General features: G+C 46.3%; 1 protein-coding gene across 50 annotated transcripts in view; it reads right to left on the reverse strand.

The window, feature by feature from the left end:
• Madd (MAP kinase activating death domain) overlaps positions 1-16,615 on the reverse strand; it is a 41,961-nt gene that overhangs the window by 21,242 nt on the left and 4,104 nt on the right. For 15 of the 50 annotated variants that reach the window (XM_041637663.1, XM_041637658.1, XM_041637670.1 and 12 more), the window contains exons 3-18: positions 15,283-15,849; positions 14,651-14,954; positions 14,181-14,312; positions 13,335-13,448; positions 12,052-12,132; positions 8,424-8,602; positions 7,883-8,118; positions 7,620-7,776; positions 5,483-5,586; positions 5,232-5,398; positions 4,466-4,722; positions 4,086-4,225; positions 2,675-2,776; positions 1,306-1,365; positions 873-975; positions 14-200 (exon numbers count right to left, since the gene is read on the reverse strand). In XM_041637663.1, the coding sequence (XP_041493597.1) occupies positions 14-200; positions 873-975; positions 1,306-1,365; positions 2,675-2,776; positions 4,086-4,225; positions 4,466-4,722; positions 5,232-5,398; positions 5,483-5,586; positions 7,620-7,776; positions 7,883-8,118; positions 8,424-8,602; positions 12,052-12,132; positions 13,335-13,448; positions 14,181-14,312; positions 14,651-14,954; positions 15,283-15,849 (2,890 nt within the window). The remainder of the gene's footprint in view (positions 1-13; positions 201-872; positions 976-1,305; positions 1,366-2,674; positions 2,777-4,085; positions 4,226-4,465; positions 4,723-5,231; positions 5,399-5,482; positions 5,587-7,619; positions 7,777-7,882; positions 8,119-8,423; positions 8,603-12,051; positions 12,133-13,334; positions 13,449-14,180; positions 14,313-14,650; positions 14,955-15,282; positions 15,850-16,615) is intronic. The other 35 variants (XM_041637690.1, XM_041637701.1, XM_041637681.1 and 32 more) reach the window with 3 other exon arrangements.

The raw sequence follows: 16,615 nt of genomic DNA on the forward strand, positions 1-16,615 counted from the left end.
CCCACACACTTACCACATCTTGGATGACATCCTGCCGGGCATCATCCTCGGACTGCACTGCACGGTTCAGTTTGCTCAGTACAAAGACTCGAAGCTGCTCGCTCTCCAGCAGCCGGCGTACCTTTTTCATGTTGAGCCAGCCCACGCCCTGGCCATCCAGCACACTGTGCACCACTTCTTTCAGGAACTGTTGGTTCTCACTACAGGGCCCACAAACCACTTCTATGGTCATCTGATCCTTGGCAGAGCATCCCCTTTTTCACCAGTCAAGATGTTTACCCCAGGGTAAAGGATAAAACCAAGTCTCCAAAAATGGCCACCACATCTCTATGTCCCCAAGGATCTTGTCTGCCAACTTCCCACAATCTTGCAATTTCACCTTTCTCCACACTATAATACTGTTGCCTGGGGACTGGTTAGAAATGGGCAGGGGTGGCGCACGCCTTTAATCCCAGCACTCAGGAGGCAGAAGCAGGTGGATCTCTGTGAGTCTGAGGCCAGTCTGGTCTACAGAGGTACAGTTAGTTCAGCCAGGGCTATGCAGAGAAACCCTGCCTCAAAAAATAAAAAAATAGAAAAAGGGTGGGGGAGTACCGACCAAAATTGATTAAATATACTGCTCTCCCCAGTTTTGAGCATCCCTCAAAAAAAAAAAAAAAAAAAAGGAACATTATCTTATTAACACTACCTGAAAACTGTTCTGCTAGTTGAGTGTGGTGGTGCATGCCTGTAACCCAAGTACTGGGGAACTGGAAATAGAGATCAGTTCAGGGTCATCCTCAGCTACATACTGAGTTTGAGGCAAGCATGGTAGGCAACATGAGACTGTCTCAAAAAATAAAACAAAACAAAGCTGCCCTGCCATTTATTACCTGGAATTGCTGGACCGGCCCTGGGGTGATGGAGGCTCTCTCTTCACGGTCGGACTGTGTCTGATGACAGATGACTTCTGGTCCACCAGGGCCCTCCTGTTTCCTACAGTAGGGAAGGTAGGAATGAGAGGCATCACGGGCACAGTCCGGGGCTCACATCATCGTATCCACACCCATCCTCCGGAAGGTCTGCACCGGGTGGCAACAGAACAGCACACACAGGTAGGAAATAGCCATGGCAATGTGCAGGAGGTAGGGATGGAGGTCAGGCCACTCCACATGCACCAGCAGCATGCCCCATAGGCTGCATGGGTGTTGTGGGGGACAGACAAGGCAGGTCACTCATGTGACTTCGCTTGCTCCAAGAGGAGGCCCTCAGGCAGGCAGAGAAGATGCTGGGGGAAAGTCATGCACAGCTCGGGGGAAGACCCACCTTCACCACTCCCGGGGCCGGCTTCAGTAACAATCTCCATTAGAGTATTTAGCCCAAATACTGGGACAAAAATACACAATTAGTAGGTGGACCACAGTACCCGAACCCCTGTACCCCTTGATGGAGCAGTAAGTCAGATCATCTGAGCACTCTCTCATGGAAAGTGCGAATAACCTTGGTTCTTGGGCACATCAAAGCTGAAAGCCACGTGATCAAGAGACAACCAAGGCTCTAAGAAAGCCCATTCTTAGGCCTGGGACCTCTCAAAGCCAGGGGCAAGGTAAATGACACAGAAGGCCTTCATATACCAAACAGGCACATGCATGAAAGAAGGAACACTGTTTTGTGAAATATCTAGCACAGGGATCCTGAAGGGCTCTGGGTACCCACAGGGAGGAGATATCTTGCAGATGCTATCATGGGAAGGAAGGGTGCAGTAGGAGGATGGGGTAGAAAGGCTAAGTGCAGCACATGAGATGAAGCATCGCATGCAATGAAAGAGTTTCAATTACTCTTCCCTTCACACGTACCAGATAAAAGCCAGAGAGGCCAACACACCTTTCTATCCCTAATCCACCCATCACTGTAGCAATGCTAGTTACTTTTCTGTGTTACTAACTTAACTTCCTTTCACCCACCTACCCCACAGCCCCACCCACTAAAGAATACTCCTGAGGCCCCGCTATCTCTAGCTGGATATGACGGGAGGTCCATGCCCATAATCTTAGTGCTAGGGAGGAGGACTCTAAGTTTGAGGGGCTCTCCACAGGAAGACCCTGTGTCAATAAAATGGTTATTTCTCACTGTTCCTACTACTATAATTAAATATTTCAGTACAATATCCACAGATAACAAACAAAGGTCAAATTAAATTGAGAAAAGCCCCTCAAGCTACAAAGATCACAGATAAAATTAAAATATGGTCTGACCCTAGAAGCCAATCAATACCACTGACAGACTAAAAATTGGCATGAATCCATAGTAAATGGCTAAATTCTATAAACACTGCTAGTCTGCCCATAATTCTCCTGTGGACCAGCTCCTTGGGGAGGAGTTTACCCAAGTTCACACAGTGGGAATCTGAAGATGACTGAGCTGGCACACACTTCTTTCTGATAAGGTCCTTCCCAAAGCAGAGGTAATCCCACGTGGCTATCACCTACTGATGTAACAGGGCCCCTCCGGCTACAAAGGTGATTTCTATCTGCAACCACTTAGCGCCTATGGTGTGCAGTGAAAGCCATGATAAGCAATATGAGGCAACAGACTGGTCCAATGATTTGTGGTACACAGGGCTCCTGACAAATACTTAGATGTCTAACATGTCTCTCAGAAAAACCTGATTTGACAAAAGAAAGGTTGTAGCTACCTTTCAGGCTGGGGAATGGTGTAGTCTTCTCTCGGGCACCTTTGGTGGGCAGTGTGAGGTTTGAAAGGCTGAAGCTTGTACTATGGTTCCGATACAGGCTGCCTACAAAGGAGAGGGTATGAAAAGGCATGAGCTAATGTTGGAGGAGAAGCTGCTTGTTCGTCCCAGCCACCCAGAACCAAAATAATCTCACAGAAACTATATTAATTAAAACACTGCTTGGCCCATTAGCTCTAGCTTCTTATTGGCTAACACTTACATATTAATTTAACCCATCTCCACTAACTGTAAAGCCACGTGGCAGTGGCTTACCGGCAAAGTTTCAGCATGTCTGACTCTGCCAGCTCCATGGCGTCTCCTGACTCCGCCTTCTTCCTCCCAGCATTCCGTTTAGTTTTCCCTGCCTAGCTCTGTTCCCCTACAGCTTTGCCATAGGCCCAAAGCAACACACAGACAGAAGGACCTCCCATACCATTTCCCCTTTTCTGTTTAAACAAAAAAGAAGGCTTTATCTTTAACATAGTAAAATTACATATAACAAAACAGTTACCAATTAATCAGGAAAATCTCCCTTAAGGGAGCTGCAGCATGCCACCAGTCCCCCAAAAAATGCTAAATTTTGTTTCTCTGTGTCTCTGTGTCTCGAGTTCCTTTCCACCATGTTGGTGTGCCAAGCTAAGAGGACAAATGTTCACAGCATCCTAGTACAGTAACGGTTGCATCATCTTCACCTCTCTTAAACAGCATCCCAATGGCTTGATCAGATAACCTCTGCTCTATCGTAGAAAAGATGCAGTGTAATTTAGGGCGAACAAAGAAACAACCAGGTCTGCTCAAAATCCAGTAATAATTTTCTCTGATGTTTAAGTCTCGTTTACTGCTAACATGGCATGAAAGCTGGTGGTTCGTCTGCCTTTGCTCTGATTGATATTCCTACCTGGACCTAAGGACACCTACAACTACAGTCACCCTTTATGGCAGCCCCCGTCAGCCCCTAGTCCATCTGCAGTCCTACCTCTCATGATCCTACCGCTCATCTGTTAAAAGCAAGCATGAAAACCTGCTGCATATATATTTCAAACATGTTCACTACTAAAGCTCCTTACCAGACAAAGAAGACAGCAGATCAAAACAAATTTGATTAAATATATGACTTATAATTTAATGTTTAATTTTTGTCTATATTGTCTGAAATAATATGTAAGTGGATTAGCGGTATGGCACAGTGGGTAAAGGCACTTGCTACCACTCCTAACAACCTGAGGTGGATCCTGAGGAGCCCCAGGGGAGAAGAGAACTCCTACAAGTTGTCCTCTGGCCTGATATCCACCTAGCTCTACAGCTCAAGTGCTAAGCAACATGTACCAGACAGAAAATGAAGTAGAAGAATGAGAGAACTTGAGGTACTTACTAGCAAAAGACATGATGCCCCCGAAGCCCTCGGTGCTGTTGTTGGAGACAGTGGAGTTGGGAGAGCTTGCTCGGGAGTCTGACTCTGCATCTGAGTCACTTGCCAGTTTCAAGCTGTTGGGCCGCAGCAGCTTTTGAGCCCTTAAATGCACAGTGGCACTCATGAGTCCCAGGCAGGAGTACTTAATCTTGGGAGTGGACCTTACGCTACACTGCAATTGCTGTTCTTGTCCCAGAATTCCTAAGTCCTTAGTTCAAAGAACTACCCTCTGGGGATGGCAGGATAGCAAGAGCATTCCAACTTTCTGAGTAACCCTCACCCGGGGTCACTGCAGTCGGGTCCTTCAGTCACACATCTAAAAGGGATTCCCAGGCTCTCACCGATTGCCACCGACATGTTGGCTGAATCGGGGAGTGTAGCTTTCCCCCTCCTCCGCCTCCTCATCTTCCTCAGGGGGAAAGCCATACTGGGGCTCGAAGCATGGATTGCCATAGGTTCGCTGGCACACTGACCCCTCTCCAGTCTCTGTCTGTCTTCTGTCCACAGTAGACTTGCAAATGCTGGGAGGCACAGGAGTGAGGGACTTGGAGCTGCCTGCTGTTGCCTTATCATCCATCTCTGTAGAATCAGCATGTTCCTAGGGGTCACATTAAATAAAACATGGTCACCTGATGCCTGTGACGCCTTCCCATAGTCTCAGTTCAATGGAACAGACCAGGTCTGTCAGATTCCCAGCCTAAGAAGTGTACAGGAGAAGAGCCACAATAATTTGATCTCTGGACTTACAAACTATGGAAGCAGATACTAGTAACAGTTTAAAGGAAGCCCGATAGGCCCGGCCTTTAATCCCAGCATTTCGGAGGCAGAGGCAGGCGGAGTTCGAGACCAGCCTGGTCTACAAGAGCTAGTTCCAGGACAGGCTCTAAAGCCACAGAGAAACCCTGTCTCAAAAAACAAACAAACAAACAAACAAAAAAAGGAAGCCCGATGGCCTTTTTTTGGGGTTAAAGCTACTTCTCAGAGGCTTTTAGTCAGGAGGTTACAGAGAAAAAGAGGGAACATGGAAAGGAGCAGACGAAGGGCTGCAGTCAGGCTTTCCTAACAGATGGGACCAGCACCTCACCATCCCCCCACGTCTCCACGTACAGAGTGGGCACCATGGACGGCAGCGCTAGAGCTCCAGCGCAGCGGGGGATTTCCCTGAGAGCTCTCGCTATCTGGACCGGGCTCCTCTCCCTCTTTCTGGGTCTGCAGCTCATCAATATGCACTTCGCTGGCATCTCCCAGGGCCGCATGCGTCAGAGGATCCACATCTAGCCAGAGAGACAGGCACCAATCACCTCAGCCCCAGAACCCAACCCCTGTTAATAATGGCCAGTCTTCCCAAGCACACTCACTGGGGGTATCTCCATTGATGTCACATTTCATCATTTCACTGACGAAGTCCCCAAGGGAGGAGTAAGAAGAGCTCGAGTCATCATAATCCATACTGTCACTGCCACTGCAAGGTAAAGAGAAAGGAAGAGAAAGGAAGAGGGGCTGTCCCAGAAGACTCCGGTGTTACGGCTCTCCTTGGACCCACATGGTGGGAGAGAACCAACTCCCTCAAGTTCTCCTCTGACCTCAGCATACACACAGGGCCACACAAATGCCAACACACACACACCATAAATTGTTTCAATTTTTTTTTTTTAAAAGAAAAGAAGCTTAAGATGTAGCTGAGTTGGTAGAATGCCTGCCCCCCATGCAAGAAGGCCTGGGTTCAGCTCTAACTCTGTTCAGTGCATTCCTCAAGCACCACAACTTGGGAGTAGAGACAACAAAAGTTCCAGGTCATCCTTAGTCATTTTAATCCAGCTTAGGACACAGGAGGCCTTTTCTCAAAATAAAATGGAAACAACAACAACAATCAGAAAGGGGAGGACTAAAGAATCCACAGTTGGGGCTGGAGAGATGAGTGGTTTCAGCACTGGCTACTCTTCCAAAGGACCCAGGTTCGATTCCTAGCACTCATAATGGCAGCTCACAACTGTTCCAGAAGATCTGACACCCTCACATAGACAACACCAATGCACATAAAAGAAAAGAAAAGAACCCACAATTAGTATTTAGAACCCTAAAAAGGGGAGCACAGTCAGCTCAAGGCTAGGGTACAAGACAAAATAAGGATGTCAAGGAGGGCAATCAGAGCTGATTAAGGTGGCTTATGCTGTTATCCCAGACTTCGAGGTAGAACTGTGTGAGTCTGAGGCTATCTTAGGTTACACAGAGACACTCTGTCTCAGCATATAAAAACAGACAAAGGACTAAAGATATGCTTCAACAGTTAACAGCACTTGCTGCCTCCAGCAGATCCAGACCCTGTTCCTGGCACCCACATGGACATCTGTAACTTGTTGTGGGATATCTGTACTGTGTTGAGAAATATTACTTTGATTGGTTTAATAAAGAGCTGAATGGCCAATAGCTAGGCAGAAAGTATAGGCAGGACCTTTGAGCAGAGGGAGAGAATGTAGGAGATGAATCTAGGAGCATAAGAGATGCCAGGAGACATGGAGGAAGCGTGATGGGTGGTGGTATGTGACAAAATCGTAGATTAATAAAAATGGGTTAGGTTATAAGAGCTAGTTAAAATCAAGACTAAGCTAAGGCCAAGTTCATATATTTGGTTATAAGTCTCCGTGTCACTGTTTGGGAGCCGGTTAACAGTCATTACAGTGACTCTAGGTTCAGGGGATCCAATGCCCTCTTCCTCCCACATCAGTCAAGACACTTAAACACATAAAAATAAAAAAATAAATAAATAATAAAAACAAAACCCACAAAAAGTAACCTACCAAGCAAAGGACTGGGGATGTAGCTCAGTAGAGTGCATTCCTAGCAGATAGGAGGAACTGGGTGGTGGTGGCACACACCTTTAATCCCAGCACTCGGGCAGGCAGAGGCAAGAAGGATCTCTGTGAGTTCAAGGCCAGCCAGTCTACAAGGATAGGCTCTAAAACTGCGGGGAACTCTGTCTCAAAAACCCCCAAAAAACAAACAAAAACAGAAGCAAGCTGGCAAAAAAAAAAAAAAAACAAAAGCAAAATAAGAAGGGAAGAGTGGGAGGAAGAGCTGAGGTGACATGACCAAGACATATTGCATGTATGTGTAAAACTGTCAAATGATAAATTTAAAATATTCAAAGAAGGAGAAGAGGAGGAAGAAACAGGCTGCAGAGATGGCCCGGTGGTAAGGACAGCTTCAGATCCGTAAGGACAGCTTTAGATCCCAGCACCCAACAAACAAGTTAGGTGTGCCACAAACTTCATTAACTCAGTTATAAGGAATGTGAAACCCTCTTCTGGCTTACACACTGACTAGAGAGGAAATCCACAAATATATTCACTAGATGACAGACAGACAGACATGCACATGTAGGTGCACACGCACGCACACACACACACACACACACACAATCAATCTCTGCAAAGCTTCAAAGACTCACATCTACAACTGTATGACATTTTTCCTCCTAGCGTGAGGACTGCTCACCTGTCATCGGTGGGGTCAGAATCAGAATCACGTTCCGGTGGCCCACTCAGGGCCTCAGCCAGCTGAGAACTGCTGTCGTAGACTCGATAATGGATGGGCTGCAGCTGGTGAGCATACCACTTTGGCTTGTCCCCAATAAGGGCTGGATCAAACATATCTACCCAAAGAGGAGAAGCAGTGAGCAATAGGGAAAAGAAGTGGGGAAGTGAAATGCAGTAAAAGGAAGAGCAGACGCAAAAGAGGCCCTCAAGGGGTGGACTCACTGTTGTGAATCCGCTGAAATGCATAGTTAGAAGGGTTTAGGATCCATTCTCCAAAGTACTCCACAGCTTGAGTCCTGGCCAGTTTCTCAGCAAAGGGAGTCTGTCGGGGACGTGAGGCCAGAAAGGAGCCAGCTTGGAAAGCTACCACAGGTCGGGGGAAGAGTCGCAGGGTACGTGTGTGCATCTGAAAGCCCTGCAGCACGTTAGCAGAGTTGAAGAAACGGACCATGGCCACTCTGGGAAAGAAGGGGGTGGTGAGATAATCCAAGACCCATACCCTGTCGTTAGGCTATGACCCAAGGTCTTAGACCACCTCCTAACACCATTGTTTAACAGGTTTCAACCACCACGGGGAGAGATCTTAACCATTAGTCTTGCTCTTCATGCTGAGAGTGTTAACTATTTCTTCTCCTTACTTTTGCTAAGGTAGGAAATACAACCAAATATCACACACATTTTATATAAAGTAAATCTGGCTCTGAGGTGTGGTCTCCCCTCCTCAAAAGAGCAGAGAAGCAGACTTAGGAACTTGTGCTCTTACCTCGTTGCAACATCAACTGAGTCTACATCATTGCCATAAATGAGTGGATTGAACTCGGTGGAAGGCGTGGCCTGAAGGTCACCAGAAGGCCTTCCCAAGAGAAGTGGGATCTCCTGGCCCTCGTGGAATTTCTCCAGATTAAGAATGGGCTGGGTATTGAGACTCATGCTGGCCAGGGCCTGGGAACAAAAAGTCCTCACTTAAGACAGGTTCTCACGCAGTTCCTCAGTTCCTAGGGAAGGGGTGTTTTAAAGTCTTCTACCTGTCATTCTCTGGTCACAAAATTCTCTACGAGGAACTGTGCTCATCTGAAAAACCATGGCCAACTCATTCTAGAGTCTGTATCTTTGAAAAAAAAAGAATCCAAATAATTTAGCTTTTAGAAAATAGCCAGAATTATGTAGCTGTCCATCTTAAATCAGCAAAGCTCAAGTCATTTTAAATAGAACTTAAGTCCAAGGCAACAGTTTCCATTTATGTTTGCCAAGAATGTGATTTTCAAATTGAAAAGCACAAAGAAATAAGAACAAGTGAACTGTAAAAAACAGACCTACCCGGACAAAACAACAAAAACAAAAATCAAAAACCAGAGCCTTATCTGGCAGTGGTGGCGCAGCCTTTAATCTCAGCACTTGAGAAGCAGAGACAGGCAAATCTCTGAGTTCAAGGCCTGCCTGGTCTACAGAGAAAGTTCCAGAACAGCCACACTTTGCCTCTGAAAACAAACAAACAAAAAAACACAAAAACACAAAATCAAACAAAACAACAAAAACCCAGAGCCTCACCAAGACAGCCACAACTATGAAAACAACAACTCCCCGCAAACAAAATGATGAGACAAGAACAGAGTCTCAGGCCAGGTGGGGTGTTGGTGGTGCACGCCTTTAATCCCAGCACTTGGGAGGCAGAGGCAGGCGGATCTCTGTGAGTTCGAGGCCAGCCTGGTCTACAGATTTAGTTCCAGAACATGCTCCAAAGCCACAGAGAAACCCTGACTCGAAAAACAAAACAAAACAAAAAGAACAATCCCCAACTTAAATTAGCCCCTGAGAGACTCTCCAAGATGCACCCTGAAAACTACTACTGATCTAAACTATTAGTGTTTCAAAGTGGCTGAGGAATCCCCTGGGCTGGTGTCACACTGTATTTGGAATCAGCACATCTGGGTGATTCTGTGCTAATGCTGCTGGTCCATGCCTACACAGTAGTAAGCTGGCATAAATTCATATAGACTCGCTCTTCACATCCTCCCCCCCCCGCCCCGCCCTCATTCCGAGACAAGGTTTCATTATATAACCCTGGCTGTCCCGGAACTCACCAAGGCAGTCTCCACATCAGCCCCTCTTTTTTTTTTTTTAAAGATTTATTTATTATGTATACAACATTCTTCCTCGATGTATGCCCGCACGCCAGAGGAGGGCACCAGATCTCAGTACAGATGGTTGTGAGCCACCATGTGGTTGCTGGGAATTGAACTCAGGACCTCTGGAAGAGCAGCCAGTGCTCTTAACCTCTGAGCCATCTCTCCAGCCCCACATCAGCCCCTCTTACGCAGTCATCAGGAATGAAAGCGCGGCAGTGAAGACAGCTAGAGAACTTTCTGACCTGCAGCCCTCACCAGGCAACCATGAGCAGCGACGAAACAACGACGAAGAAGGACCACATTCTAGTCAGCACCATCTAGACTCTAGCTTTGAGAAGAACTACTAGGTACTTCAGATAGTACAGGAAAAAAAAAAAAAAGACTTTTAAAGAGCCTTCAAGAGACTGTGACTCAAGCATAGTCTATCTACTGGAGGTCCTACATAACACATACAGTGGGGGAAGGGAATGGAGCCGTGTCATAGTTTACCTTCAGGTACTGTGTTTAGCATGCAGAATAAAAAATAAATAAATCAATAAAAAATGGCTGGAAGGGCATCTATAGGGACTTTGGAATCAATTTAACAAGCAAGTCTGTCCAAACGTCTTTCACCTTCTGAGACTGGAGGAGAACTATAAAGACAGACAGCAGAGATGACAAGACAGGAAGGGAAGGGTGTTCTTGGTTTTGTTTGTTTGGGTTGAGTTTGTCTTGCCACGTAGGCCAGGCTGGCCTGAGTGATGGGACTACAGGTGAGTGCCACCACACCTGACCGGAAGCATACATATGCGTAGTATCATGTGCAATGCAGTGTGACAAACAGTGCGTTAAAAAGAACCCTTTAAGATTCATCCTGCTGGGCTGGAGAGATGGCTCAGAGGTTAAGAGCACTGCCTGCTCTTCCAAAGGTCCTGAGTTCAATTCCCAGCAACCACATGGTGGCTCACAACCATCTGTAATGAGGTCTGGTGCCCTCTTCTGGCCTGCAGGCATACACGCAAAACAGAATATTGTATACATAATAAATAAATAAATAAACATTTAAAAAAAAAAGATTCATCCTGCTGGCCGGGTGGTGGCGCATGCCTTTAATCCCACCACTCGGGGAGGCAGAGGCAGGCAGATCTCTGTGAGTTCGAGGCCAGCCTGGTCTACAAGAGCTAGTTCCAGGACAGGAACCAAAAACTATGGAGAAACCCTGTCTCGAAAAATCCAAAAAAGATTCATCCTGCTGACTTTTAACTGTTCCCCATTTGGGAGTTCATCCTCGTGGGTTCGCTCCTAATCATTTACAGCAAATGGACGTCACTCATGTTCCTTCTTTTGGGCGCATGCAATATGTTCACGTAACCATGGCTATACACCCGAGTCTGTAGATATTAGCACAGAACGAGAGTTGGTTGTGTCCCTGTGTCTGTCACACCATGTCCCACCAAACAGCATCCTTCTCTAGTCTGGTCTAAATGTCTTGGGGAACATCTGTGGCTATGTAGGATCAATGTAGAGGGGAAAATGCTTAGTACAGGGTTCTGTGCCCATTATCTGTCCAAAGCAGTGGAAAAGGTCCCCCTGGTGTATTTCCAATGTATTACACCCCATTTGACAGCTGGAAAGTAAAGTCACAGAGATCCTAAAATAATCCTAGACCTAAGAATAGTGTTACAGACCTATAGCCCTGGCTCTCAGGGAGGCTGAGTCAAGAAGATCTGGAGCTTGAGATCAGTTCAGACTACAGGGCAAGACCCTGATCAGTTCTTGCTGCTTCTGCAACTATCTGAATATGTGCATATTTTTAAAAATAAAAAAATTATAATTCTAAAAAAAAAAAGACTCATTCTGCTGCACAAAATTTGAATATACCTCTCCTTAAGCCCGTTCAAAGTAAAGAAAATCTATTCCACATGAAGGTTCTTAGACCCACTCCCTTCTAACAGGACTCTGATATCATCTATTATTTACTTTATTTAAGCATTTTATGGCATTTTAATTTATACTGTGTTGAGTATGTGGGCATGTGTGGTGCATGCGTGCCACAGCGTCTGTGGGGCTCAGAAAATAACTTCCATGTGGGCCACAGCGCATCTGTGGAGCTCAGAGAATAACTTCCCAGAGTTCTCTCCTTCTTCCATGTGGGCCACAGCGCATCTGTGGGGCTCAGAGAATAACTTCCATGTGGGCCCCAGTTGTCAGAGTTGGTGGCAGGCGCCATTACCTGCTGAACCATCTTGCAGCCCCTTCCCCTGCTTTCCTTCATTCCTCACCTACCTGCTTCAAGTGTTTTTTCAGTTCTAATGATTCCGGTTCTGGCAGGACAGGTAGCACTTCTGCATTGGTAGGGGCAATCACCTGCAGCAGAGAAAGCAGAAGAAGCCATGTCTTTAGAATGAACTGTCTAGGAGATCTGCTTACATAAGAGCAAATAACATGCCACAGGGAGATGTGATAAACACAGCATCATCACATGTTATCCATACACATGAGAGCTATGCAGACATACATGAGCTACATCCACATGCCTGAAAAGAAATACACCTAACATTGATGACTATATCTGAATATTATTATGTCATATTTTCTTCTTTACTTTTTTTTTTTTTTCGAGACAGGGTTTCTCTGTGGTTTTGGAGCCTGTCCTGGAACTAGCTCTTATAGACCAGGCTGGTCTCGAACTCACAGAGATCCGCCTGCCTCTGCCTCCCGTCTTCTTTACATTTACTTTATTTTTGAAACTTACTTTTATTATTTCTAATTATGTGTATGAATGCAGGTGCTAGCAGAAGTCAGAGGTACCAAATCCCCTAAAGCAGGAGTTAAAGAGGGCTATGAGTCACCTGATGTGAGTGATGGGCATTGAACCCAGGTCCTCTGAAGAGCAGTCAGTGCTCTTAACTGCTGAGTCATCTCTCCAGCTCCTATACTTTTCTTTTTCTTTTTACTGTATTTGTGTTTAGAGGGAGGTGGCATTCCATGTCAACAGGGGTGAAGTCTCTCTTTTCACCATGTGGACACTGGGTATTGAATTCAGGCTGTTAGACTTGGACGCAAGAGTTTTTTACCTATTAAACTACCTTGCTGGCCCGGCCCTACACTTAATTTTATTTTCTAAAATTTAATAATGAACACAGAGTAGGCTTTCTACAAGAGTTTTAATATACTCACATTGTGGAATGTTAATATAATTTTAAATATGTGCTGAAAAACAGTTTCTTACTTGAAACTTATGGGAAGCTATCACCTGATTATCTATCTACATTCTATATAATGATATATATATATAAAAGTAACCATCACGGGGCTCTTTGATTATCTGCACTACATATAATGACATATATGAAAATAACCATCATGGGGCTCTTTGAGCATGTAGAAGGAGCTCTTAATTTAGGGCAGACTAAATTCTATAGCCAATGGCCTATCTGCCTACTAAACTCAAAGCCACATTAGAAAAAAAAAACTGTTTTAATAAGTATTATAATAGAAATAACAGTTATCATACATAACTGGGCCTAGAACATGATCCTATCTAACGCCTTAGTCCCACACCTCACCCTATTGCTGTCCAGATCCACTAGCCACACATCGTCAGGCATTTTGAAGTCTAGCTTGTAGAGGAAGAAGCTGGCAGGAACTCCAATGATGTACGGGGTCGGAGCCAAGAGTAGCTGCGGAAATGATAAACAAAGACAAAGTTTATTAAGGGCATGTAATAAGGTCAGAATTTTTCCAGATAAGGCATTCTGACACCCTTTCCCAAAATTCTCGCAACTAGGTACTTGCAAAATTTAGAATTTTTCAGATTTTAGAAAGGAAACAATACATTTCAGAATATTAACACCTATAGCACCATAGCAAGGAGCCTATGATCACTAACTCTTTTTTTTATTATTTATTATGTATACATATATGTATTCTGTCTGTATATATGTCTGCAGGCCAGAAGAGGGCACCAGACCTCATTCCAGATGGTTGTGAGCCACCATGTGGTTGTCAGGAATTGAACTCAGGACCTTTGGAAGAGCAGGCAATGCTCTTAATCACTGAGCCATCTCTCCAGCCCCGATCACTAACTCTTTTTTTTTTTTTTTTTTTTTTTTTTTTGTGGTTTTTCGAGACAGGGTTTCTCTGTGGCTTTGGAGCCTGTCCTGGAACTAGCTCTCTAGACCAGGCTGGTCTCGAACTCACAGAGATCCGCCCACCTCTGCCTCCCGAGTGCTGGGATTAAAGGCGTGCGCCACCATCGCCCGGCCCGATCACTAACTCTTACAAGCAAAACTACAAATAGCATAGTTTTACCATACAATCAGTTCAAATCCACCCAAAACTTCAGACTGGTAAGTTATATGGGGCAGAGGAGAAGCCAAGGCAGCCCAGCAGGGAGGCTCTGTGGGACTCACCTGCTCAGCTGACGCCATGCAGGTAGGGAGCAGTGGGATGACGGGAAACATGTACTCCAGCGGGTAGATCATTGCCACAAAGGCCATCACAGACATGGAGAGCGCGTTGTAGTCACGAGACTGTAGCACCACCTGCCACACCACAAATCACCCAGCACGGTAAAACAGCGCCCGGCACCCCAATCCAGTGTCAGGTTCGCCAAGCCTGCGGCTGCTCTGCCACTCCCTATCATGGGACTGCATACTGACAGAGAATGCTGGTGTCCCCGAGAAGGAAATCAGTGTAACACAGGATACTCAACTAAGCATTCCACTTGCTATCAATATTGTGATTCAGTTCATGTCTACCAAATCCCTGCTATATACTGCCATCCTGGAAATAAAAAGATGATATGGACGCGCAGTGCCTGTCCTCCGCAAACTCACGACCCAGCTCCCAACAGGTCTAGATCTACAGAACTGGTCCTCACCTTGTGCTCCAGCAGGATGCAGGTTAGCACCTGAAGACAAGCGTCCACACCCAGAAGTTCCAGGGGAAGGTGGAGGGGGAAGTCTACTAGGGTAAACCGAGAGGGGTCTGGAAGAGCAAACGTCAGGGCTGGCTGCAGCTCCTGGGGTAGGACCTCAACGTCCACTCGCTTCTGCCCAGAAACAGGTACTGGCGAGCGCAGCAACCGGTAGATCCAGGCCTCAATCTCTCGAAGGTCATGCAGAAGGGCGCTTGACTTTTCCTCCACTAGCAGCGATCCAGTAAAGATTCGCCACATAGTATCCCTGAGGAGCACACAGCAAGACTCAGACAAACACCACCAGCTGGTACTGCTGCAGCCCAATAAACAACAATAATAACTGGAAGAGGCGTTCTGTTAGGAAAGCCCACTCTCTAGTCTCAGAGGGGACCTGAGGTACACATAACAAAAACAGGCACACAACAGTATATGTAATAGAACTCAATGTCATGCCCACCAGCAAACATCAAACCCCTCAGCCATAACAACAGCAGGTGGTCAACTCTCAGCAGTCTTTAGATTGGGACCACAGACTAATCATGTTAACATCTGAACGCTCCCCATTTCTTCTGCACATAAGCAGCAAACCATACCTCTGAACGCCGCGTGGGATGCCCAGTTTCTTGCCTAGCAGCCGTTCGCTACAGCAGTCTACCAGGCGCTTGAGAGTATACAGACACTCTCTGAAGGTCGAGAAGAAAGGGTAGTGGCTGAGCACACACAGGGATGTCAGGGTGCTGTTGCGGGAGCGGCTGCCCACTTTGGCATGGCGTTTGCCCCGAGGAGACTGGTTCACGTCAGGGGTGGAGTCAGCACTGGGAGGCTGCAAGGCTGAGCCACTCTCTGAGCTCTGAGTGCCAGCCTCCTTCCCACGGGGTCCTGCTCCAGCTTCGGCCTTGTCCTTGGGCACTCGCTTCTGGAAGGAGCGGTAGAAGTTAACACAGATGCCATAGCGGGTGACTCCAGTGTCCTTGTCAGTCAGAGTGAAGACAAAAGAAGTGTCATCTCGAAGGCTCATGCGTCGCTGCCGCACGCTCAGACATCCCTCAGGCTGGCAGAAGAACACCACATCTGGGGGCAGGGGAAACTCAGGGTGATCCTCTAATGGGTACCGCCGCAGCAGTTCAGGTGTCTGAGCCACACTGTCGCTGCTTGGGTGTCTGAAGGACAGAAAGACACACTCAGCAGCCCAAAAGCATATACACACTATCACACATTAACCACAATCAACAAATAAAGCTCGAAGATACTTTCGGATAAAGTGAGCTATTATCGGACCTGGATATTTGGGGACTGCTCGCCAAGTTTTACTGGCGGACTGGAGAATGCACTGTCATGAAAGCGCTATCTTGAAAGTTTCAACAAGGAAATCATCACTAACACCCCAAAATGATCAGTATCTTTCAATGTGACTCGGCTAACAAATTACAAGAATATACGCAGGTGGAGAAGAAAGAAGCAAAACATGCTTTCTCCTTTTTACAAACTGTGAAAACTTGGCTATAAAGAGTATATTTCAGCTTGTTAGGTTTTGTGGCAAGTACCATTACCCACTGAGCCATTTCACCTAACCAAGGATGTGAGTTAAAAGCTGAGTTTTGAGCTGAGTGTGGTGGCACTTGCTTTCAGTACCAGCGCTTGGGAGGCAGAGGCAGGTGAATCTCTGAGTTCAAGGCCAGCCTGGTCTTTAGCAAGTTCCAGGTCAGCCAGGGCTACATAGGAGAAATCTTATCTCCAACAAAATAAAACAAAGCTGAGATCTGCTGTCTCTGTCCAGACTGATATTCTTTTTTTGTTTTGTTTTGTTTTTTTTTGTTTTTGGTTTTTCGAGACAGGGTTCTCTGTGGCTTTGGAGCCTGTCCTGGAACTAGCTCTGTAGACCAGGCTGGTCTCGAACTCACAGAGATCCGCCTGCCTCTGCCTCCC

Source organism: Microtus oregoni, unplaced genomic scaffold, assembly GCF_018167655.1.
Source record: "Microtus oregoni isolate MIOR12 unplaced genomic scaffold, Mior012 000053F_ref0000044, whole genome shotgun sequence".
Classification (NCBI taxonomy): domain Eukaryota; kingdom Metazoa; phylum Chordata; class Mammalia; order Rodentia; family Cricetidae; genus Microtus; species Microtus oregoni.